The sequence below is a fragment of the Micromesistius poutassou genome, assembly GCF_964030765.1.
Source record: "Micromesistius poutassou genome assembly, chromosome: 16".
Lineage (NCBI taxonomy): Eukaryota > Metazoa > Chordata > Actinopteri > Gadiformes > Gadidae > Micromesistius > Micromesistius poutassou.
The window spans coordinates 18,343,214-18,369,988 of NC_140286.1; the positions used below are offsets into that span (position 1 = coordinate 18,343,214).

Here is a 26,775-nt window from a genome sequence, read left to right on the forward strand (position 1 = left end):
TCTAGTGGCGGTACGGGACACAGTAAAACCGGTTGCTATGGGATACTTTGCAAACAAGTATGGTTGTTGGAACCGTGGGGATAGTTAGCTGTAGCTGACTTACTTTGGCAAATATTGCTGATATTAATCAGGTCCTTGAATTTAAGTTTTAGGGTAAAATGTCGAGCACCGTTTTGGCTGAGGTCGACTGGGATGGAGGCTTTGCCATACCTGTGGCTAATGCTGCAAACAAGGCTCTGCAAGAGGAAGTGAGTGTCGCAGTAAAGCAATGTCCATTCCCATTCAATGTACATTTATATTCGATTAAATGTGTTTATCCTGAGCGTTTTTTCTTCCAATAGGTTCGGTTGAAAGAAAATGAGAAGATTAAGGTGGAAAACGAACTTGAGAGACTGAAAGACAAAAAGCAAGCTTTGTCTGACCACTTGAAAAATGCCATTCAAGAGCTGCCCCGCACCGAGGTCAGTGACACACCGTAGGCTCACGCCTCTTGCACCTCCGTCAACGAGATCGTTCCCTAATCCCTCTCACTATTCCCTATATAGTGTTTATGATATAGTGAACTATATAGGGATATAGGGAACGAACAAACGAGAATTCGGACACTACGCTGAACATTTCTGAACATCATTTGCGTCAGTAAACACGACCGCATTGCATTGTGGTCTACGGGAGTAACATGTAAGGAACATCGTATGTTCACTCAAATTTGGGGTATTTTATTGTCTACTATATAGTGAATGAAATTAACCTCTGAGAATTCGAACAGCACTACAAAATGGACCCTTTGTAGTGCACTATATCCGTGATAGGGAACGATTTCGAACATAGCTATTGACTTTGCATGGGGCGCCCTCGAAATCATTGTGGGTCCGTCCGTCAAGTCGGCTCCGTGGCTGGCGTCAAAAGTTGGGAAATGTTAAACTTTTCGGGAAGCGACGGGTCCGTCGGCCAATCAGATCGCGGTTATGCAAATACACTAGTGTGCCGCTACTTGGACAATGTCCAATGAAATGGTCTTTGTGATACAACCCGCCGTGGAAATGTCAAAAAGCCGGCCGGCAGCGGGGGATTTAAGCATGGATTTAAGAATTGGGCGATTGCTGTTGTGCACGTACAGGGGCAACACTGTCCTTGCGACTACGGGATCCATTTAGCAATAACAACGAGGAAGACGCAGGAAAAGCCGACTTTATAACAACTTTACATTGTATTGCACGCACAGCAAGACCGTGCAATGCATACATTGGTGACCGGAATAAAGTAGCAATGTAATCAAGTGTGCAAGAGCATTTAAAATCGACATTAAAATAACCAACGTGTTACAAATACAGAGAAAATAAATCTCTTCACGGGCGCAGCCATTTTTGTTGCGAGCGTCATCACATCGCTCGGTCAGCTCTCAGAATTCTGAGGGGGCGCGACCAAAAGGGGGCGTGCCTCCGAGAAATGCCGCAAGAAAGCTATGGAGGTAGATTTGTGTCTTTATTATGCAATCAAACAGAATAGATTTGAGAGCAAAACTTTCCACACTGCAATCAAAAAATAGATTTGAGAGCAAAACTATCGACACTGCAATCAAAAAATGTTTTATTGCAAGTAAAATAAATGTGATTAAATGTGATTAGTATTAATGGGAATCCAAAAGTTTTGTTTGCAAATCCAAAAGTTTTGTTTGCGAATCCAAAAGTTTTGTTTGCAAATCCAAAAGTTTTCCTTGTGAATCCAAAAGTTTTGCTTGCGAATCCAAAAGTTTTGCTTGCGAATCCAAAAGTTTTGCTTGTGAATCCAAAAGTTTTGCTTGCTGTTGAGCTGAATCTCGTGGGCGGGACCTACGCCGAAAGATGTAAGACACGTCTCTATTGGCCAGTCTCGATCGGAGTGACAGCTTGGCAACTCCGCTCCCGAGTCCCGCTCATTCTCATCATGGACATGAACTCCCTCTCTCGTTACTAACTGTGGATGTTGCCAAGCTGTCACTCCGATCAAGACTGGCCAATAGAGACGTGTCTTACATCTTTCGGCGTAGGTCCCGCCCACGAGATTCAGCTCAACAGCAAACAAAACTTTTGGATTCGCAAACAAAACTTTTGGATTCGCAAAAAAAACTTTTGGATTCCCATTAATACATTTTTTTTATACTTTTTTTTCACATTTATTTTACTTGCAATAAAACATTTTTTGATTGCAGTGTCGATAGTTTTGCTCTCAAATCTATTTTTTGATTGCAGTGTGGAAAGTTTTGCTCTCAAACCTATTCTGTTTGATTGCATAATAAAGACACAAATCTACCTCCATAGAAAGTTGGAAACATTCTGGCACATTTTCAAAACGGCTTGTAATGGCTAATCACACTCACACCTGGTGGTATAATATGTCCCCTTTAAGGTCTGAACCTCCGAAACTCTGAGCGTTTTGAAGGCGGCAACACACTGGCTGCTGGCTCAATGATACACACTGGCTGTGGGGACGCTTTAAAGTCTCGTTAGACCACAAGACATTTAAAAACATTTATTTTAATTGGTTAAATAGGCCTAAAATAAATTTAAAATGCATAGAATGCTTTTTTTTTTTTTACAATTCATGTCCTTTATTTATTTAAAACAAGTAGTAAAATTGTATTTCTTAAATTTAATTATTAAATAATACTAGAAGATGCTTTTATGCATAACTTGATCTATACATGACAATTATGATACCAAGTGATTAGGGGTGTAACGATACACTAAAGTCACAATTCGGTGTACCTCATTTTTTTTTCACGGTTTGGGATGTTTTTCGGTACAGCAGTTTCTTTTTTTATTAAACAATTTTTTTTTATTTGATTTGATTTTGATTTGATTTATTAAATTGTATCAAACAAATGCCTTACACAAATGAAAACACATCAAATACAATTGAGGATAAAAACACAATAAAGTCCAGGACTTATTTCCATTGTGGTCCTCAACACAAAACATCAGGACAAGACAAGACACTCACAGAGTGTGTGATAATCAATAAAAACGTTTTTCAAATTTATTTATGTATTTTTTTTCAGTACGTACCAAAATGAAACGTGCATCGAACCGTTACACCCTTACCGAAAAATTTCGGTACAAATGAGTGTATCGTTACACCCCTACAAGTGATTCTTCACGTTGTCATGATTGATAGTGCGTTGTCATGATTGATAGTGCATCCCTCTGGTCACCCCAGGGTCTGTGCCAGGCCAAGGAGAGGGAGACCACCTCAGAGAAGCACCTCAAGGCTCTGTCTGAGCGGGAGGCCGGCTGTCTGCACAAGGAGCTGGCCAGGGTGCAGCACGAGCTGGGACTCCTCAAGGAGAAGAAGAGCTCCGAAGAGGTGGGTTGGTTGGTTTATTTATTCACATTGTGTATCCCAAAGACATTATTTTTATGTGTATAATGTTATGGAAATAATGAAATAGCATAACAATGCAAAACAACTGATCTGACTCATGTCTCCCTTCCCATTTACACATGCTTACACAAACAACATGACTGTTGAATCATACACTTTTTGAAAATATGTTGACTTATCAAACGTAAATAATTTTTTTTATTTATGATCATTAATGATCCTGTTGGACCTCTTAGAACGACATCAGCAAGGCCAGCCAGAAGCTGGAGGAGCTGCGGAGCCAGCTGAACTGGGACCAGCAGACCCTCGACGGCTGGCTGGAGGAGTCGGCTCTCCGGGACGAGGACACCATGGCCCTGGTCAAGTTCTCCCAGCAGGACGAGCGCAGGATCAAGGTAACCAAAACCATCCCGAGGGAAGCTGCCTCGTTTAACTGCGCTGTTGAGCACGAGGTGGTTTTTGGAGCTTTGGGTCGACAACGGAAGGAGATTCAGGGTTTAAGAAAAAGTATTGAAAATTAGCCATTATTTCTGTATTTGTTATTTTAAAAAAGGTTCCTGAAAGTAATTATTACTTTTTTTGGTAAACCTTTATCTATCCAGGTGGAAAACTACTTATATAAAAAAAAATCGAAAACTATGAAATTCTTCAACAGTTTTATTATTTTTGTTGAGATATTTTCTGTTATCATTCTTCAATGTTATGTTCTCATATTCCAGTCACTCACTCTGGCGATAGAAAAGAAGACAGTGGAAGCCAACCAAAAATGCAAGGCACTGGACAATGAACTGACAGAGACAGTGTCCGCACAGGTAACACACACAAACAAACACACACACACACGTGCAAACCACACTCATTTTCCTTGGCTCTGTCATTTCACTACAGGCTTCCACTGCAAACGCACCACCAAATGGATGACCAATTATTGAATATAATGGCTGCATGTCCAAGAAGTCGTTGAAACTGACTCCGACTCCTAGATCGCTTTGGACAAGTTGGCAGAGAACTTCCGCCAGGCCCACCGGGAGAGGCAGGAGCTGCTGAGGCAGTGGGAGAACACCATCAAGCAGATGAGGAGGCGGGACGCTGAGATGCAGCAGTGCACGCTGGTGAGTGTCCCCACACAGGGCGTGGGAGTGGGGCAAATTTGGTGAAATTCAATTCAAATCAAATCAAATCCAACTTTATTTATAAAGAGTGCTTTTTCTTCAAAACAGCAATACAAAGTACATGACAAGGGAAACAACACGACAAATAAATGAGGGAACAGGGAACAAGTTTAAAATAACAAAACAGATTATAATATTTAAAAATGTTACAATCGTCTTAACAAGCATGAGGACGATTTTGACATCACGTTATACGCTTAAAATGCTTTAAAATGCTTAATTTCTCTTGTTGGTTAAAAAAAAAAATGACATAATTAATTGAGTCCAAAAGCGTTGTGTTAGAGTTGTGATCGTTGGGCTCTCCTGCAGCAACTGGCCGAGGTCAACCAGGAGGCGCGGGCCAGGAGCGTGGCGGTGAGGGAGAAGAGGGACTTCCTGCAGACCGAGGAGCACAACAACCGGGAATGTGACAGGAGGATCTCCAGGGCAGAGCGCCACGCCTCCAAGCTGAGGCAGGACCTCCAAGAGCAGGAGCTCCAGCGCAGCCTCCTGCAGCACGAGGTCCCTTTACTTGTCCGCCTGTATCGGGCTTCAGTTACCCAGCAGCCGTCTTAGTTCTGTTAATGTTGGTTCGGTTCATTTAAGTTATCTTATGTTATAGGTTCATCCCCGCACTAATCACACAATGCATGGTCCGAGAAGCCTTCCATGCAAGTTGTATTTAAAGCTGATCGGATTGAACCCACAACCTTCTGTCCCCCTGTCTCTCTCTGTGTGCCTGTGTGCAGCTGGACAGTGTGAAGACCACTGTGGACAGAACGGCAACGGATGTGGAGTCGCTGCGGACGCAGATCACTAGTGTGAAGGAAGACATCCGGAACAAGACAGTCAAGTCAGCTGCAAAACGTTATATTCTCTATCTACCCTCTCTCCCTCTCCTTCTTTCTCTGTCTCTCTCTCTCGTTCTCTCTAGCTCTGTCTCTCTCTCCCCTGCCACACACCACCCAGGTGGCTTAACTGGGCTCCTCCGGTGACCAGGAGACGGGTTGATGTTAATTTTAATGTTGCATTGTTTGGAGTAATATGATCCACAGAGCAGGTGTTCCATAGTTCCATGTTAGAGATGTGTGTGGTTGATGGCTGGTTTACCTGTGTGCCCTGATAAGTGGAAGGCCCAGTAGTGAGCGGTCCCTGTAGGGATTAACGGGTTTAAGGGTTTAATTAACAATCATTATTTGTGTTAAAACATGACATTTGTGTTTTTTTTTCCTCCGATTGTTTCATTTTTGGGAAATAATCGACTTGGGCCTGGTGAGGCTGCTTGAACCAGCCATCAACCACACATACTCCACAGTATAGGTCATATGCATTTAGCCCTTTTGGACTTTAGAACATTTTATTTGAAGCGAAGTACAGTGATTAAAGCTGAAAGGTTATTAAAGTCTGAGGATGTTGGGGTTTAAACCCCAAAAGGTTTTGCTGGTAGTCGACCAACCTTGCCATGAGACTATCCTTTGTGTATGCGTGCATGTGATTTGTGTGTGTGCTTTGTGTGTTTGTGCATGTGTGTGTGCTTTGTGTGTGTGTGCATGTGTGTGATGCAGACTGGACAAGGCCCAGCTCCACAATGCCGCTCTAGAGGACAAGCTGAGCACGGTGACCCAGACGGCCCTCAGTGTGGAGGAGAGAGCCCTGCAGTTGGACCAGCTGCTCGGAGACGAGGAGCAGGCCACCAAGGTAAGCCCCGTGGTCAAGGCCAGTGCAGGGTACAGGAAGGCAGATACTATGGCTCGTGGCGCCACTGCGCACAGCCAGCGTTTTCGCCGGCTGTACATTGACCATGGAAAGATGTATTGTCCTTAGAATGTCTGGCGTTACGTTCAAAAGTTTATGGTATGAACCTCAACCACGTCAAATTATTTGATCTCCTATCGTGTGGGCAATAAAGACTTGTGGGACATGTCAACCAACATATACAAATGAAATACATATCAAACATATACATTGGTATTTAAGTAATTATAACAAATATAATGAATAATCTTGTACTTTTCTGTGATTTAACAGTAGTTTTTGGTCTCTGATATACACTAGGAGCTGGACATGCAGCTGCAGCACCACCGGGAGGCGTTGTTTGGCCAGAGGCAGAATCTGCAGGCGCTCAGTAGCAAGGAGAAGGACCTGACAGCCCAGATACTGGGGAGCAAGGCAGCCCTGGCCAGCCTCAAAGGACACATGGGCAAGCTGGACCAGAACCTCCTCAAACAGCAGGAGATCATCTACAACCAGGTACAGACATGCTTTATATCTCTGGGGAAATATTATTGTTATTGATGACAAGCCTTTATTATTTACTATAACTATTTAGGGGCTTAGCACATGCTTTTATCAAATGTGACTCACAGTGAATTGAGAAAGGAAACACCTGCACAGAGTTGAGTTTCTTGTACAATTGTGCATTCAGAAATACATTATCTGATTCTGTTTCAGATTGTAATGCTGTCATTAAATGATCAGGTTGGGGTTTAGGGAATCTTTCCTACAGTTGTCTACAGGTAGACTGTGGACAATGGGGATAATAATAATAATAATAATAATAACAATAATAATAATAAACTTTATTCGTATAGCACTTTTCAAAACAGAAGTACAAAGTGCTTCACAGAACAGAATAAAATAATAATTTAAAAAAATGACAAAAAACATTGTAACAAAAACACCATAAAATAGAGCAAAAGGAAGAGAGCAATGTGTTGAAATAATAAAACTACTATAAGAAAGCTTTTGCATAAAAAAAAGTTTTGAGAAGAGACTTAAAAGATGATACTGATTTAGCTTGTCTGAGATTCTCAGGCAGGGAGCCCAACAACTGAGGGGCCCGTACAGCAAAAGCCTGGTCACCTTTGGTGACAAGCCGTGATTTGGGAACAACCAGGAGACCCCTACCCGAGGATCTCAGGCTACGCTCAGGCTCATAGGCGACTAACAGGTCTGAAATTTAACTTGGAGCCAGACCATGCAGAGCTTTAAAAGTTATCAGTAAAATCTTAAAATCAACTCAACTACAGGCAACCAGTGAAGAGAGGCAAGGACGGGAGTAATATGGTCTTGTGGCTTTCTGACTCAATCTTACAATAATCTAAACGTGAGTAAATAAAAGCATGGATAAAAAAAGCTTTTCAAGGTCTGTACAAGATACGAAGGTCCTGATTTTAGCGATGTTCCTCAATTGGAAAAAACACGATTGAACAACACTCGTTATTCGGCCATTAAAAGAGAGATTAGGGTAAAAAATCACCCCAGATTACTGGCAGAAGATTTAACATTGGTGGACAGGCCACCAAGATTAGAGTGCATGGAGCTCATAGCATTAGGGGGGGCAAATAGAAGGATCTAGGATTTGGCTTCATTAAGCTGGAGAAAGTTCTGAGACATCCAGCACTTGATGTCAGCAAGGCACGACATGACACGGATCAAATTACCTGTCTCACCAGGCTTAAGTGGGACATAGAGCTGGGTGTTGTCTACATAACATTGGAACTGGACATTGTGTTTACGAATGATATCCCCCAAAGGAAGCATGTACAAGAGCAAGGGACCTAAGATTGACCCCTGAGGAACACCACAAGAGAGGAGGGCCCGAGAGGAAGAGGCTTTACCTATAGCAACAGAAAAACTTCTATCTGTAAGATAGGAATGTAACCAATCAAGAGCCGAGCCACTGATGCCAACCCATTTTTCAAGACGGTATAGTAAATTGGTATGATTGACCGTGTCAAAAGCAGAACATAGATCAAGGAGGATTAAAATTGAACAGTTACCAGAATCATCTGTGAGCAGTAGCTAATTTACAACCTTGACAAGAGCTGTCGGTACTGTGTAGAGCACAAAAACATGATTGGAATTCCTCAAAAATGTTGTTATTCTAAAAAGAGATTAGTTGTAAGGAAATGCTCTTTTCTAAAAAATGTGATAAAAATGGTAATTTAGAAATTGGTCTTAAATGATTTAAAACAAGAGGATCTAGATTAGGTTTCTTAAGTAAAGGTTGAACAATTGCTTGCTTAAGGCTGGAGGGAAACAAGCCTGTAAACAGCGAGCTATTGACAATAGCTAGAATGTCAGGTCAGACTGTCTCAAGTATTTCTTTCAGGAACCTAGTAGGGACGATATCTAAGGGGCATGCAGATGATTTCATGTGGAGTACGTTATCCTCTAAGGTTGACAAAGAAATGCACTCAAAATGGGTTAGCAAGGCAGGGGGGTCAGAGGAGATACCGAAGACTCTGGTATCAGGGGAGATGCAGCCCAACCCCCCCATATTTTGTTAATAAAATGATTGAGGAACTCGTCACATTTAACACTGGAGGCTTCTAATAGCTGACTGGAAGGGGGATTGATCACTGAGTCTGAAAAAGGACCCTGGGATTGTGACACTGGCTTGAGATCAGGTTAGAAAAGTAGGAATTCCTGGCATATTTCATAGCGCTCTGATATGCGGACATCAACCCTTTAAGAGTGTCTAGTGAAACCACAAGCCGCTTTCCTGCATTGCCTTTTAATGTCCCTTGTATGGTCATTAATCCAAGGCAGGGAATACCGTTTCACATTATTTTCTTTAAAAGGTGCAATAGAGTCAAGAATATTCAAGCAGGAATCATTAATAGATAAATGAGACCAGCTCATCAATGGATAAATGAGACCAGCTCATTAATAGATAAATGAGACCAGCTCATTAATAGATAAATGAGACCAGCTCATCAATGGATAAATGAGACCAGCTCATCAATGGATAAATGAGACCAGCTCATCAATGGATAAATGAGATTGCTTAGAAGCACTAGGGGAGGCAGCTAATGGATGGAACCAAGTATCTTCTGCCTGGGAGCCAAACCCCCTAGCCACCAGACCCCCTAGCCACCAGACCCCCTAGCCACCAGACCCCCTAGCCACCAGACTATCATGCCTCCAAATCATTTTAATGCACTCACAAAATACCAGTCAGTTGATCTGCCTTCCATCAGAACCCAAGGCGCTTGGGAAGTAACAGCAATTCATCGGTTCTAGAAAGTAAACCTCCTTCTCTGCTCCCCCCTTCCCCCAGAACATCCAGATCCAGCAGCTGGAGAGCAAGGCGGCCCGTCTGCTGGGGGAGGTCAACACGGAGGAGAAGCGGGCCCTGGAGCAGGAGACGGCCCAGCTGACCAGCGCCCTGGAGCAGAGGACCCGGACCGCCCAGCTGCTCGCCGTCCAGCTCAAGGAGCTACAGGTCCTCGTCTGTCCTACACACCCTCCTCTGGTCCTCCAGAGGGCCAGAGGACGTCCTACACACCCTCCTCTGGTCCTCCAGAGGGGCAGAGGACGTCCTACACACCCTCCTCTCGTCCTCCAGAGGGGCAGAGGACGTCCTACACACCCTCCTCTGGTCCTCCAGAGGGGCAGAGGACGTCCTACACACCCTCCTCTCGTCCTCCAGAGGGCAGAGGACGTCCTACACACCCTCCTCTGGTCCTCCAGAGGGGCAGAGGACGTCCTACACACCCTCCTCTGTCCTCCAGAGGGGCAGAGGACGTCCTACACACCCTCCTCTGGTCCTCCAGAGGGGCAGAGGACGTCCTACACACCCTCCTCTGTCCTCCAGAGGGGCAGAGGACGTCCTACACACCACGACTCGTACTGCTACTTTGATTGCGCAATCAAAACAATATCGAAAGACGTAGATTGGTGACATCGTCAGTGGCTTCGGAGTGGTTGCCTTCATCACATTGCCAGCCAAAATCTGTCTGAAGTGATTCAGGCAGAATACAACTACACATTTCTTTGGGTTTTAACATTGTTGGAAACAATTGTTTTTTGTACTTTGATACATTAATTGATTTTACATACTTTGAATTGATTCAAATAGATTATTCAGTGAACATGCTTTTTTTTTTTTAAAGATCCTTATACTTTTTCCAAGTGATGCACACTATTATTCAATTGATAAGTTCAGTGAATAATTTGGAAAAAACATTTCCTTTAAGTGTTGATGGCTGTAGCCGATGTTATTGTGTTGCTGTCAGGACGACATCCGCTGTGTGAGGAAGGAGGCGGAGAGAACCGGAGCAGAGAACCGAGAGATGACAACAAAGATGGAGGAGCTGCAGCTGTTCAACGACACCTCGGACAAGGAGCTGAAGAAGCTCAGGACGACCAAGCAGGTGAGCCCACCTGCTCACCCGACGATCGCATCAAAATCTCTCTTCTGACATTTGTTACGCCTGCGGCAGCCGCCACTGCTTCTTGGTCCATTTCCACCTCAGTTTCCAAGAACTTAACTTACAAGTAACATGTTAAAGAGATAATACATTTCTTAGAAAATAGCACAACCTAAAACTAAACCAAAAGCACAACATTGCTGAGATGGAGGTGACAACTGGTCACTGAACGAGCAATACAATCCAACTGTTACAAAACAAAAACCACACATGATGGAAGGTCGGTGCGCGTTTGAGGTCAACCCAACAACAGCCAAAAGGCAAATAACTAAAGGTGACGGGTCCTCTCTCTGGGCCAGGACGCCATGGTGGAGGAGAACATGGTGAAGCTTGCACTGCGGCGCCTGAGGGACCTGCTGTACAACAGGGCGGACGGCGTGCTGTCCAGGGAGAAGAGGAGGCTGCAACTACAGACGGCCATGAGGGAGCGGGAGGAGGAGATCAGAGTCCACCGCCAGATGCTGACCAAGGAGGCGAAGATCGCCCAGCAGGAGAGACAGGAGCTCAGGTGAGAACAGGGACACTTTAACCCTTAGTGACATCCTGTTATTGGTTGTTCTTTTAAACAGTGACTGTAGCCATGATCGTGATACACGGTGACTTTTACTGGGCTCCTCCAGACACAAGGGCGTAGGTTGGTGGTGTTGAAGCTGGTTTAGTGTAGAGTTTGACAATGAAACATGAGATGGTGATTCATGCTGCCATGTAAGTGTTTGTGGTGATGGCTGGTTTAACTGGTGCACATTGATTAGTCAACACACAACAGGTGTGCAGCCTCACCCAGCCCCAGACTTCAATCAGTCTGACTCGGCCAGGTGAGGCTGTGTAGACCAGCCATCATCCTACACTCCACACAGACGTTGTGGTTTGGAATGAGAACCCTTCGTCTGGGAGGCTAACCCTGCAGCACTCCCAATGAGTGACTCCTTAGCTGTGTTCGAAATCATTCCCTATCACGGATATAGTGCACTATATAGGGTGCTTGCCATTTTGTAGTGCTGTTCGAATTCTCAGTCGTTAATTTCATTCACTATATAGTGGACAATAAAATACCCCAAATTTGAGTGAACATACGATGTTCCCTACATGTTACTCCCGTATACCGCAATGTCGTGTTTACTGACGCAAATGACGTTTAGAAATGGTCAGCGTAGCGTCTGAATTCTCGTTTGTTCGTTCCCTATATAGTTCACTATATCATAAACACTACATAGGGAATAGTGAGTGAGGGAATAGGGAACGATTTCGAACACAGCTCTTGTGTCAGAACATAATGCTGTGGCTCTGATTGTGTGTCAGTATGGAGGTGAACCAGAGGCTGTCCAAGGTCGACATGATGAGGAAGTGCTATGAGGTCTTGACCATCTCCATGGTGACAGCCGAGGGAGAAGAGGACAAATCGCAGGCTTACTACATCATAAAGGTCAGGGTTCTAGCTGCACAACCTCATCACAAACACAGTTGGGTTCTCTGGCAGTAGGTGAGCCGCTGCCACTAGATGGACTTTCCCCGTTGATTCTGCCAATGATGCATTAACCAAAACCTAGACCTTCACAGCCTCGGAATCTGTAACCATCTCAAATGGTTAATTTGAGGCATTATAACATCTGAACATAACCCTAATCCCACACGTTTACCATAACTAAACAAGGATACATTAAGGTATTAGAGATGGAGATTTATACATTTTGATTCATAGAATTCTTAAACTATCATCTACAGACGTCTACCCAACTCTGGTTACTTATATTCTAATACTACCTGAAGCCTATTTCCAATACGTGAACCTGAACCAGCATCAGCTGATATGAACCCCCCCCCCCCCACAGGCAGCCCAGGAGAAGGAGGGGCTGCGGCGGAAGGGGGACGACCTGGACGCCAAGATCCGCAAGATGGAGACCGAGATCCCAGCACTGGACAACACCATCCAGCTGGTCAACAGCTGCAACTCGTCCTACCGCAAGTCCTTGGAGAGAGCGGCCGAGTCCGGTGAGTTAGGGTGGATGATCAGCCACTACGTCAAGGCTTAGATGTAGCTGCCTTCCGTCTGTGTCGGTGCCCGGTGAGGTGTAGTCACTGGTGAGGTGTAGTGACTTGCATGTCCAGTGTTTTCCGGTCAACCCACACTTTTCGAGATGTATCCACGTTTTCCACAGCTGTAAATTGACGGAAGATCAATCCAATTTGTGTGACAAAAGGGTGTTTTACTGTAGACCCATTGAGGTGGGGAGTAGACCCAGTGAGGTGGGGAGTAGACCCAGTGAGGTGGGGAGTAGACCCAGTGAGGTGGGGAGTAGACCCAGTGAGGTGATGTAGACCCAGTGAGGTGGGGAGTTGACCCAGTGAGGTGGGGAGTAGACCCAGTGAGGTGATGTAGACCCAGTGAGGTGGGGAGTTGACCCAGTGAGGTGGGGAGTTGACCCAGTGAGGTGGGGAGTAGACCCAGTGAGGTGGGGAGTAGACCCAGTGAGGTGGGGAGTTGACCCAGTGAGGTGGGGAGTTGACCCAGTGAGGTGGGGAGTAGACCCAGTGAGGTGATGTAGACCCAGTGAGGTGGGGAGTTGACCCAGTGAGGTGGGGAGTAGACCCAGTGAGGTGGGGAGTTGACCCAGTGAGGTGGGGAGTTGACCCAGTGAGGTGGGGAGTTGACCCAGTGAGGTGGGGAGTAGACCCAGTGAGGTGGGGTGTTGACCCAGTGAGGTGGGGAGTTGACCCAGTGAGGTGGGGAGTTGACCCAGTGAGGTGGGGAGTTGACCCAGTGAGGTGGGGAGTTGACCCAGTGAGGTGGGGAGTTGACCCAGTGAGGTGGGGTGTGTTCCAGACCCGGAGCAGGAGGAGAAGAGCAGGCTGGAGGAGCAGCTGCGGGCGGCGGAGGAGAAGCAGCGGTACAGGAGGAGGCAGATCAGAGAGCTGCAGGACGACCTCCAGGTGGGAATGCCTCCCCACACACACACACACACACACACATGGCTCACCGTCTATATTCTTAGGCTTTATTCTTTCTTCAGTTCATATTCTCCAGACCCTACTCCTTCTACCGTTTTTCACCTAGAGACTCTTTTCCAATATTGAAATATTTGCTTGGAATCGCATGCTAGGATTTATAAATATTATATTATGATCTTTGATAATTAAGACCTATGCTCTGAAACTTCAACTACTTCAAACTTCATATTTATGTCATTTTTTTAACCTTTAAACTTTATTCAAACATTTAACAATTCATCACATTTTTTTATTAATTTAAACTTTTTGAGATTCAGCAGTTGTAGTTTTCTACCTGCCTCATATACTTTCACTTTGTCTCATTGAGCCCTGATGAGAGCGTGATGAGACCGTGACACCACCCTGCTCTAGCCCAAGCTGGCTGAAACAAATCTAAACAGTTTAGACATCATGGGTCCTACAACCTCAATATTGACCTAGAAACACAATGTTAAGCTTAAACTGTCACCGTAGTTCGTGTTTCACTGGCACTCAAATGAATAATGATTGGAAAATACTTGTTTTGCATCGGGCGGTTGTGTTTGGCGACCCTGTTTATATTACAAAGGGACCCAAAGGAGACTCTCCAGTCTCGTCTTTTATGGCATTTTTAAAATTACACAAATGAACTGACATACTTGCAGGGATAGACACATCCATGGGTCTACTTCTCGTGAGTATGACCGTGTCAAACTTATAGAAGTCTGAGTTGCCGTTTTTAGGGAACAAATACAAGTTTGTCTGCTTCCGGTAGAAGCTAAATGTTAATGTAATTAAAAAAACGAACCCACAAGGGAAGAAAGGAAGTGAACTGGACTCAGTGTATATAGGGGGAGACTGGTGGGGGAATGAGGTGCAGGTGGGAAGATACGCAAGGAAGCTCAGGGGAGGGGAATTAATTGATCCAGATGGGAGTGACAGGTTCTTTGAAACAAGGAGAAACGTCTAAGGACATCTGGTGGAGACAGAGTCAGACTATGATGAATACCCTCTCGTACTAATACTTCTTATCATACACTACTAGGTATAGTATTAATACTGTATCATACTAATACTTCTGATCATACCTACACTACTAGGTATAGTATTAATACCGTCTCATACTAATACTTCTAAATACCTACACTACTAGGCATAATATTAATACTGTATCATACTAATATTTATCATACCAATTCTATGTATTATACTAATACTGTATCAAACCAATCCTACATCATACTAATACTACTACTTAAGTTATCATACCAATACTACTATGTATCATATGAGTACTGCTTCTTAGACAAAGGCCTATTATACTACTTTTATAATATAAAAAATAATATCATATACTACTATTATACTACTTCACCTACATTCTACTGCTACTACTGTTATCATACCAATACTACTTATCATGCATAATCATCATTATATGTCTACTACTTACTATACTGATACTTATCATGACTTAGCATGGCACACGTGTGTGTGTGTATATATAAGAAACCAGATTTAATGAAGGAATAAATGGGAACAGAATGGCAAGGGAGACAGGTAGACAGGGCAGGCAGGGAGACAGGTAGACAGGGCAGGCAGGTAGACAGGGCAGGCAGGGAGACAGGTAGACAGGGCAGGCAGGGAGACAGGTAGACAGGGCAGGCAGGGAGACAGGTAGACAGGGCAGGCAGGGAGACAGGTAGACAGGGCAGGCAGGGAGACAGGTAGACAGGGCAGGCAGGGAGACAGGTAGACAGGGCAGGCAGGGAGACAGGTAGACAGGGCAGGCAGGTAGACAGGGCAGGCAGGGAGACAGGTAGACAGGGCAGGCAGGGAGACAGGTAGACAGGGCAGGCAGGTAGACAGGTAGACAGGGCAGGCAGGGAGACAGGTAGACAGGGCAGGCAGGGAGGGAGACAGGGCAGGCAGGTAGACAGGGCAGGCAGGGAGGGAGACAGGGCAGGCAGGGAGGGGGGCAGGGAGGGAGGGAGGGAGACAGGGAAGGGAGACAGGGCAGGGAGACAGGGCAGGCTGGGAGGGAGACAGGGCAGGGAGACAGGGCAGGCAGGGAGGGAGACAGGGCAGGGAGACAGGGCAGGCAGGGAGGGAGACAGGGCAGGGAGACAGGGCAGGCAGGGAGGGAGACAGGGCAGGGAGACAGGGCAGGCAGGGAGGGAGACAGGACAGGTAGACACACAGAAACCGCAAAGTGGCACTAAAGAACAAAGAGAACACGCTGAGGCAGACCTGGACACGCGTGAGATACTGAGAATGAAATGCTGCTCAGCGGCCGAGAGCGAGCCGGAAGGCTCAGGATGACAGGCCAGGGGAAGCCAGGGGTTGAATACTGTAGACAGAGGACGACCTGCAGGCGTGTCGACCGAGCAGGTGGGGTGGAATGCAAGAACTGCATAGCTGGAGTCTGGCCACGCCCACATACACACAGAGCCACACACAAAGGAACGGGGCCAAACAGACTCGCTAGCCAGGCTAGGGGTCCCAGGCTAGAGAGCCAGGCTAGGGGGCCCAGGCTAGAGAGCCAGGCTAGGGGGCCCAGGCTAGAGAGCCAGGCTAGGGGGCCCAGGCTAGAGAGCCAGGCTAGGGGGCCCAGGCTAGAGAGCCAGGCTAGGGGGCCCAGGCTAGAGAGACAGGCTAGGGGTCCCAGGCTAGAGAGCCAGGCTAGGGGGCCCAGGCTAGAGAGCCAGGCTAGGGGGCCCAGGCTAGAGAGCCAGGCTAGGGGTCCCAGGCTAGAGAGCCAGGCTAGGGGGCCCAGGCTAGAGAGCCAGGCTAGGGAGAGATGGAGGGTGTGACACTGCTAGGCCTAGGGTCGAACAGCATCACTTTTGTATATCTATTTGATATATTTAAGCAATAGATCACGACAGGCTGTGGTATACGCTCATTATACCACAGTTAAGGGGCGTTGTCCGTCCCGACGCGCAGCGGAGGGGCGGCGACCCCCTTCACTGTGGTATAATGACCGTATATCACTGACTGAAGTGATCTATTGCTTTTATAAAACGGTTACGTAAATATGGCGAAATGAAAGTCATAGACACCCTCAATTTTGAAAAAGCTAGAAAGTCGGAAAAGCATTTTTTTTAACGAATACAAAAAAGTAGTCCCTCCTGGCTGCCGGCAAAGTGTACGGCGGTTGCTATGCAACACACTGTAGCGTCCTTCAGAGAGAAGGCTAGGCTAAAGACGGCAGCTTGGTTCGCCGGCAATTTAGCCTTCTATCGAGTTCACTCGAACTCGATAGTAGGCTAAATTGCCGACCGTGTGCCTATTGCTTTACAACATTTCCACCCTCTCCAGCAATCAACATGTTTTTTAGGCTTCAGTGAACTACGCTATCGCTTTTATATATACATAAACAACAGTTAGAGTTAGGCGCGGAGTGATACTGAACTCTGTAAACTGAACGGGCGTCATAGCTGTGTGTATACGCTCAATATACAACGGTTGGGAACCAATCAGATCACTTGATTTAGGCCCCCCGTTTTATAAATAAATATATATATATATATATATATATATATATATATATATATATATAAACTTTTTAAAACTATTTGACATTATCTGACATTATACTGTTACGAACACTCCATTCAGACTCAAGTATAGAACTCATAGCTTTTCACCATTTCCATATGTTTTAGACTGTGTAGCTTCGTTGCACAAATCAATCACATCAAACACATTTTCAACCTCACTTTACACTACAGCACTCTAGAACCAAAAAGGCATTTTCTAGTTCTAAGATATCCTTGTTTCTTGTCCCTCAATCAAGGGCGAAGGTTTGATTTGAATATTGATGGGACATTTTGTTTTATTGTCTACACTACCAATACCCATACCCGCGCACGCACACACGGACACAAACTATTAAAAACCATATACAGCTTTATTATAACCAAATTAAGCTCATTTTCAAGCTCATATATTGCAATATGTTCTGGGCCTGAACCTAAAAGAACAGCCTAAAACAGTTTTTTTTCTTCAACCACTTTTCAGACATTGAGGGTTTAGCCGAGAATCGTAATAAAAAATAAAGTATTGAACACTGTGGGGAGTGCAGTCAGGAGCCCAAAGGACCAGTGCCTATTCTGGAACACACCGGCTGTATTGATGATCGAGACGACTCAATAATCACATGTTCACTAGTAGATGACACACTGAAGTGCGCTGACAACCTCGCTGCTACGGTCACTTGTCAGCTACGTCCTTCCGTCCTTCCTACCAATCTCCTTAGAGAATAAAATAACATTACAAATGTAGCTACTTCGCATAATGCTATTCACGTTACTGTATCTTCATAATCACCTTACAGTAAATGAGCTAAAATGGTCTACTGCACTGTTATAGCTAACCATTGTAAGACCCCATCTGTGGCCCTACCACCTGCTCGTTCCTTCTCCTAATGAAAGACAAGCAGCCTCTGCCCTTTCACCACGCCTGCACTAGAATGTCCCGGCTCCTATCTAGTTTCAAAAATCAATACGAAGAGTACAACGATTGTGTTACTCGCACTCAAAGGACAGCCTATCCTTCCTGAGCCACTTTCTTTCTGACCCACACTGCCTGTGACCCCCCCCCCCCCCCTTTGTCTGCTCGTCTCCGTGTGTTATTAATGATTTAGTTATTTAGTTTTCTATGTTCCTGCCCGCATTGCAACGCGTCCTTGAGTTTGAAAGGCTATAGACTAAAACGATATAAATCAAATTTATTACCATTATTATTCTTCTTATTATTCTGTGACCAGGGGATGAACAGGACCGTGGCGTTGCTGAGCCAGGAGGAGCAGGTGGAGCGTGATCGGACGCACAGAGCTCAGTCACACGTGGCTCAGCTCAACAAGGAGGTGGACTCCCAGAAGGAGAAACTGGAACGAGTCACTAAACAGGTCTGCTGTCAGCCCCCCCCCTCTGTGGCAGCACGTCCACAGTACAGTTTAGCCCCCCCTCTGTGGCAGCACGTCCACAGTACAGTTCAGCCCCCCCTCTGTGGCAGCACGTCCACAGTACAGTTCAGCCCCCCCTCTGTGGCAGCACGTCCACAGTACAGTTCAGCCCCCCCCCTCTGTGGCAGCACGTCCACAGTACAGTTTAGCCCCCCCTCTGTGGCAGCACGTCCACAGTACAGTTTAGCCCCCCCTCTGTGGCAGCACGTCCACAGTACAGTTTAGCCCCCCCTCTGTGGCAGCACGTCCACAGTACAGTTTAGCCCCCCCTCTGTGGCAGCACGTCCACAGTACAGTTTAGCCCCCCCTCTGTGGCAGCACGTCCACAGTACAGTTTAGCCCCCCCTCTGTGGCAGCACGTCCACAGTACAGTTTAGCCCCCCCTCTGTGGCAGCACGTCCACAGTACAGTTCAGCCCCCCCCCTCTGTGGCAGCACGTCCACAGGACAGTTTAGCCCCCCCTCTGTGGCAGCACGTCCACAGTACAGTTCAGCCCCCCCCCTCTGTGGCAGCACGTCCACAGTACAGTTTAGCCCCCCCTCTGTGGCAGCACGTCCACAGTACAGTTCAGCCCCCCCCCTCTGTGGCAGCACGTCCACAGTACAGTTTAGCCCCCCCTCTGTGGCAGCACGTCCACAGTACAGTTCAGCCCCCCCTCTGTGGCAGCACGTCCACAGTACAGTTCAGCCCCCCCCCTCTGTGGCAGCACGTCCACAGTACAGTTTAGCCCCCCCTCTGTGGCAGCACGTCCACAGTACAGTTTAGCCCCCCCCCTCTGTGGCAGCACGTCCACAGTACAGTTTAGCCCCCCCTCTGTGGCAGCACGTCCACAGTACAGTTTAGCCCCCCCTCTGTGGCAGCACGTCCACAGTACAGTTTAGCCCCCCCCCTCTGTGGCAGCACGTCCACAGTACAGTTCTCATGGACTGATTTTGGACCCAAGTTAAATCTGTTTATCATCTTCACACGCACGCACACACACGCACACGCACACGCACACACACACACACACACACGTGCATGCGTGTGTGTTTTGTCGGTGTCACTTCAAGTTGTCTCTTGGTGTCGCACGCCCCCCAGTGCTCCAAGTTGACCAGAGAGGCCCGGTCTGCCAATAAGAGCGGTGCGGGGCGGAGCTTCGAGGAGCGGGACATGGAGCTGAGGGAGACGCGGGACTTCAACCGCAGCGTGGGCCGCACGCTGCTGGAGGCGGTGGAGGACACGCCCCCGCTCCGCGCCGCCGTCCAGCAGTACTTCCTGCAGGTGGTTCTCACTGCCCTGTGTCGTTGGTGTTTGGTTTGTGTTTCATGAATGACTAAAGAGATTCAAAGAGATTCATTCATTCATTCATAAGTCATTACTAGGGGTCCTACGAAACTGTAGGAACCCTATTGTAATCGTTAGTATTATTATTATATATTTTTTTCCTGACAAAATCGGCCATATCTCAAAAACTGCCAAAAGTTATAAAAATTGGCAGGCCTGTAGAACTCGTGAAATTAATTAGGGATAAAAAAGGACGGGCCAGAATTAAGTATAGGTGGCGCTATAACAAGCCTTTGAAGTGCAACATAGTCAACAGGCTGCCATTTCCACTAGGAAAGTGCAATATGAGAGTCTGACCCATATGGTCAGGTCATTATAACTTGATGCAATGGCTCCAACTTGAACACCCACACTGCGACATATATGGTGCCGAAAGTGGTAAAGGGTGCAAACTCGGCACACATGTACTAGGTGACTCTGGGACTATATGGTCTGAAATTCATATTAATAAGGCTCAAGACGGCAGACATGTTAAAGTGAAAACATCCGTTTGACAGTGGATTTTGACACAGTATGCTTTAGAAACGTGGTTTGTGATTGTTTTTAAATGTTAACTTCCGGTAAACCAGTTATTAAGGCATACCAATGCCATATTATAGACTTCTATTTCTCAAAATATGCGTCAGACTCGTGACCACGGTGTTACTGGTTCAAGTCCATCCTCAACCAACTATTCTGTGAGAAATGGCATCAAATAATGTTTACCATCACGTATTCATTAGGCCATCACCACACTCGTACGGTCATAGAGTAGGAGAATATAGTAGAACTATATTTCTTATTATTATGGTATATGGAAAGGTCTGAGCGGATCGCAGCTCTGATTTAAAAGGTAAAGAAACACAGTGGGTTCCACTATTTGTTTTCTACGGTAGCTAGGCAACAAGTTGCCCCGACATAGATCTAAGAAGCTGATCGTCATGGCAATGAAACCTCCGGGTGTTTTAATCCAGTGTTCTGTCCCAATCAGGCCAACCTGTCCCTGCCCTCCCCCTCCTCCACCCGCCAGAGCTCCAGGACCAGCTCTGCTCGCAGCTCAGTCTCCCTGAGGTGAGAGCACCACCTCGTCATTACCTCTTCAATACCACCTCATCATTACCTCTTCAATACCACCTCGTCATTACCTCTTCAATACCACCTCGTCATTACCTCTTCAATACCACCTCATCATTACCTCTTCAATACCACCTCGTCATTACCTCTTCAATACCACCTCGTCATTACCTCTTCAATACCACCTCGTCATTACCTCTTCAATACCACCTCGTCATTACCTCTTCAATACCACCTCGTCATTACCTCTTCAATACCACCTCGTCATTACCTCTTCAATACCACCTCGTCATTACCTCTTCAATACCACCTCGTCATTACCTCTTCAATACCACCTCATCATTACCTCTTCAATACCACCTTGTCATTACCTCTTCAATACCACCTCGTCATTACCTCTTCAATACCACCTCATCATTACCTCTTCAATACCACCTCATCATTACCTCTTCAATACCACCTCATCATTACCTCTTCAATACCACCTCGTCATTACCTCTTCAATACCACCTCGTCATTACCTCTTCAATACCACCTCGTCATTACCTCTTCAATACCACCTCATCATTACCTCTTCAATACCACCTCGTCATTACCTCTTCAATACCACCTCATCATTACCTCTTCAATACCACCTCATCATTACCTCTTCAATACCACCTCGTCATTACCTCTTCAATACCACCTCGTCATTACCTCTTCAATACCACCTCGTCATTACCTCTTCAATACCACCTCATCATTACCTCTTCAATACCACCTCATCATTACCTCTTCAATACCACCTCATCATTACCTCTTCAATACCACCTCGTCATTACCTCTTCAATACCACCTCGTCATTACCTCTTCAATACCACCTCGTCATTACCTCTTCAATACCAAGATTAATGGATTAATTGACAACACATTTAGAGATGAGACCCCATCAAGTGATGGGGGGATGCTGGGAGACGGTATTGGCGGACCGTACCTATGCCGCTTTTCCACCAACATTATCAGCTCGACACGACTCAACTCGCCTCGACTCGACTCGGTTCCAGGCGCGTTTCCATCTAAAAAAGTACCTCTTCAATGTGGGCGGGTCGTAGAAAAGAACCTCTCCACCATGGGCGGGTCGTCATTAGGTTTTAATCACGGGAGACGCGATTCCCGGGAAATCTGAATCTGATCAAGACTATTTCCTGATTCCCGGGAAAGGTTATGATGGGAAATAAAATAAAATAAAAAACGCAATGACTGCGCGTCTATTGTTGTCATACGGTAACGTTGATGGAGGTGAAACTCGAGCCCTGGGAAAGAAACGACACTAAAACGAAACAGCGAAACGCTGATCCTCCGGAGCCGGTCCGTGGACTCCAGCCACGCCGGACACACACAACCACGCGCAGCCTAACTCTAGCCCCGGGAAAGGAGCGACACACACGGCGAAACGCTGGTCAGTGTCCCCCTCGGGAGCGGGTTCATGGACTCCAACCACGCCGGACACAACTTAACTTTGAATGATTATTCCCATTTACAGCCGCTGGCCAATCAGTTGCCAGCAGCCTGTTTACGTCACACAAAAGTACCTACTCCGCTCGCTTGGAACCTCGACGGAGGTAGTACTAAAAAAAAGTACCCGGTACTAGGTACCAGGTACTTTTTTTGCCAATGGAAACGCAAAAAAGGCGAGTCGAGTCGAGTCGAGCTGGTACTGGCGGTGGAAAAGCGGCACTACTCATACTGGTGGACCGTACCAACTCGGACCGTACTAGTGGACGTACCAACAAGTTTTGTCCGAAAGCGTGCCACATTATGCACTCATTTGCATAAAGGTTACCCTTCAATGTGCCGCAACACAACGCACTGATGCGGGTGTCGTGTACGTAGCATAATAATATAGCAAGCGAGCAAGACCTGGGGAAAGGGGGAGCCATTAGGGACTGCGTTGTGTTGAGGACAGCGCTGCTGCGGCTAGAGCTAGGCTGAAGAAGAAAAAAGAGTCTTGATGAAACAAGCGACAAGCATGAAATGAGAGATGTTTATATACTCTATTGTACTTTATTGATAGTTAATGCATGAGTTCATGATTGGTTGAAAGATGAAGGAGGGGCCTGCGATGCACTTCCACCAGAACCTCACCCATCACTTCCTCCTCATCCTCACCTCCGACTTCACCACCACCTTTATCAACATCCTCACCGATACCTCCGCCTCCAAAGTTAATCCAAAAAAAAGAAATAGAGCCTTCCGACTGTCTTTTGGATTGTGCGTGAGTCACATATCAAATCAGTGCAGTGTGCGGCCTGTAAAGATTACATGTGACATAATGTTGTGTGCTCTCACACTACAACCTTTGTGTAGCACTTTGTTTTCAGAATCAGAATCAGAAAAGGTTTTATTGCCAAATACATTTTCACATTTTTTTTTTTTGGTTTTCAGTGCGCACAATATTTACAAACAATAAACAATAAATCAAGTGGTCCAATACAATAAGATATTCCAAATATTAAAAAATTAAAAAGATAATAATAAAATAAATTAAAAAGACACTCTATATACAAATGAGCCGTAATAAGAAGAATTAGAAAAAAAAAAAAAAATATATATATATATACAATTGTGCAGAATGATGCAAGTAGTGCAAAAACTTGTGTCATCATAAGCAGATGACTGTGTGGTGGTGGATGAAGGGGGGGTAGTGTGCGTGTCAGTGGGGGTAGTGTGCGTGTCAGTGGGGGTAGTGTGCGTGTCAGTGGGGGTCCGGGGCCGTTGTTGATGAGGCCGGTTGCAGACGGGAAGAAACTGTTTTTGTGGCGTGAGGTTTTGGTCTTGACAGACCTCAACCTCTTGCCGGAGGGGAGTGTTTCGAACAGTTTATGTCCGGGGTGGGAGGGGTCCAACATGACCTTCCCTGCACGTCTCAGTGTCCTGGAGGCGTGCAGGTCCTGGAGGGACGGCAGGTTGCAGCCGATCACCTTTCCAGCACTGCGGATGATACGCTGCAGTCTGCTCCTGTCTTTGACCGTAGCAGCAGCGTACCAGATGGTGATGGAGGAGGTGAGGATGATGGAGGTGTAGAAGTGCACCATCATAGTTTTTGGCAGGTTGAACTTCTTCAGCTGCCGCAGGAAGTACATCCTCTGCTGTGCCTTTTTGGTGATGCAGCTGACGTTCTGGTCCCACTTGAGGTCCTGGCTGATGACTGTGCCCAGGAAGCGGAAGGACTCCACAGTGTCGACTGGGGAGTCACACAGAGTGATGGGGGAGGGTGGGGCTGCATTCCTTCTGAAGTCTACAACCATCTCCACGTTTTGGCCACCCCAGGTCACCAGGTGGTCAATCTCCCACCTGTAGGCAGTCTCATCGCCGCCAGAGATGAGCCCAATGAGGGTGGTGTCATCCGCAAACTCCAGGAGCTTGACGGACTGGTGACTGGAGGTGCAGCTGTTGGTGTACAGGGAGAAGAGCAGGGGAGAAAGAACGCAGCCCTGAGGGGATCCGGTGCTGATGGTCAGGCTGTTGGAGACGTGCTTCCCCAGCTTCACATGCTGCTTCCTGTCAGACAGGAAGTCAGTGATCCACCGGCAGGTGGAGTCGGGCACGTGCAGCTGGGAGAGCTTGTCCTGTAGCAAGGTCGGGATGATGGTATTGAAGGCAGAGCTGTAGTCCACAAACAGGATCCTGGCGTAGGTTCCTGCTGAGTCCAGGTGCTGGAGGATGAAGTGGAGGGCCATGTTTACAGCATCGTCCACAGACCTGTTGGCTCTGTAGGCGAACTGCAGGGGGTCCAGGAGAGGGTCCGTGATGGATTTGAGGTGTGACAGGACAAGGCGCTCAAAGGACTTCATGACCACAGAGGTCACGCGACTGGTCTGTAGTCTTTGAGTTCTATGGGCCTTGTTTTTTTGGGGATGGGGATGATGGTGGAGGATTTAAAACAGGCTGGTACATGGCATGTCTCCAGCGAGGTGTTAAAAATGTCTGTAAACACTGGAGACAGCTGATCTGCACAGTGCTTGAGGGTGGAGGGGGAGACAGAGTCCGGTCCAGCTGCCTTGCGGGGTCTCTGCCTCTTAAACAGTCTGTTGACATCCCTCTCCAAGATGGAGAGAGGTGTCGGAGGGGGGGAGGGGGTCTCAGAGGTAGGCAGGAGAGGACATTCCTGGGCTCCTGCTGAGGTGGGGGGGGAGGGTGTGGTGATCTGGGGATGGTAACAGGACTGCATTGTCTGTCGAATCTGCAGTAGAACTCGTTCAGGTCGTTGGCCAGGTGTGGGTCGTCGATGGAGTGGGGGGCAGACGGTTTGTAGTTGGTGAGCAGTCTCAGACCCTTCCAGACAGACGCTGGGTCGTTATCTGAGAACTGCTGTTGGAGTCTCTTTGAATACGAGAGTTTAGTGTCTCTCACCGCCTTGCTAAACCTGTATTTGGACTCCTTAAACCGGTCTTTGTCTCCGCTCCGAAACGCCTTCTCCTTTGCCAACCTTAGCTGACCGAATTTTGAATTGCTTTGAACAATGGATGCCTCACGTGATGACCACTCATGCTTTTGCCATAATATAGCGTGTGTGGGGAGGATATGATGATCTAGACTGTGGTTAGGGTGTCTGGCCCCCAGCCATGAGGCATCCTTGAGCTAAATGCCCTATCTCTGGCTCTTATTACATGTCATGAATGAAAGCGAAGAAATTCATGATCTATATATAGATTTGTTACCTGTTGTGTCTTCACTCAACCTTAATTTAACTTAAAGTGATGGAAAGCGGGATCTAAAACCTAAAATGACCATAACATGTCACAGAGAGATGGCTACACTACACACCTACCAAATATCGTATTGAATATGTCAAAAAGTGGATGAATGTGCATCTCAAAGTCAGCGAATAAACCCGGTCTCTGTAATTGGTCACACGCTACCAGACTGAAATTACATTGCAGTGGATTTCACAGAGCATCATCTTCAGATGCTTAATGCACACCTTTATAAAACGTAATAACATAATTAAAATCATGGATTTCTTTGAAGCAATCTTAAACCATCATAAATAGATTTTCTTTTAAAATAATTTTACCATTGCAAATGTCCGGTGTAAATGAGCATTATTCACCTAGCCCCCATTTTGGTTCTCAGTGCTAGCCGGGTGCACTCTGTTTCCCAACCCAGCTAGCATTGAGAACCACGTTTATTTTGGAACTCTCTTCACCCTCATGTTCTCCGCCTGTTGTTCACCCCGTCTGTCACTACGTCCCAGGTCCTCCGCCGCCTCCTCTGCCAGCAACAGTCCCAGGGCCTCGACGCTGTGCTCCCCCACCACCAGGACCCAGGAGCTGGGCCTGGGTCTGTCTGTCACCTCCCCTCCTCTGGCCGGGTCCCCGGGCCCAGGCAGCGCCAGCAGCAGCAGTGGCAGCAGTGGCATCCGCAGCAGCCGACGCACTAGCCCCTAGTGTCTGTTCAACACTGGCATCCCGACAATTGGACCTTGACTCTCCGATTGGGCCATGAATGCGCTATACGCCTGTGTTTAGATGATGGAAGAGATTGTGTGATGTTGCTTGGTAAAGGATTGTTAAAGGTAATGTTTCGCCTGTGATTTGCCTTCACACAGCGGGGGCAGTTAGTTAGTTATTCAGTGTATGTTTGTTCAATTTAATTTAATTTAGAGGTTCCAGAAATGATCCCACATCTTGCTGGATGTGTACATGTTCTGACCCAGCCAGAAAGAGAGTCTGGGGGCTGGGGACAGGGC

The 26,775-nt window shown here is 46.7% G+C and overlaps 1 protein-coding gene across 2 annotated transcripts; it reads left to right on the forward strand.

The window, feature by feature from the left end:
- The first annotated feature begins 95 nt into the window (after nt 1–95).
- Nucleotides 96–26,775, forward strand: ccdc39 (coiled-coil domain 39 molecular ruler complex subunit). Of its 2 annotated transcripts, XM_084481606.1 has the most exons (20): nt 96–248; nt 342–461; nt 3,199–3,345; nt 3,600–3,758; nt 4,083–4,175; nt 4,347–4,475; nt 4,845–5,036; nt 5,264–5,367; nt 6,080–6,212; nt 6,570–6,764; nt 9,580–9,744; nt 10,538–10,675; nt 11,032–11,240; nt 12,032–12,155; nt 12,562–12,721; nt 13,554–13,660; nt 18,468–18,608; nt 19,746–19,928; nt 20,962–21,041; nt 26,281–26,775. In XM_084481606.1, exons 1-20 carry the CDS (start codon nt 159–161, stop codon nt 26,471–26,473), a joined length of 2,862 nt encoding a protein of 953 aa, XP_084337732.1. In that variant the 5' UTR covers nt 96–158; the 3' UTR covers nt 26,474–26,775. The 2 variants fall into 2 exon arrangements, with proteins under 2 accessions (XP_084337732.1, XP_084337733.1); XM_084481607.1 differs by lacking the exon at nt 20,962–21,041.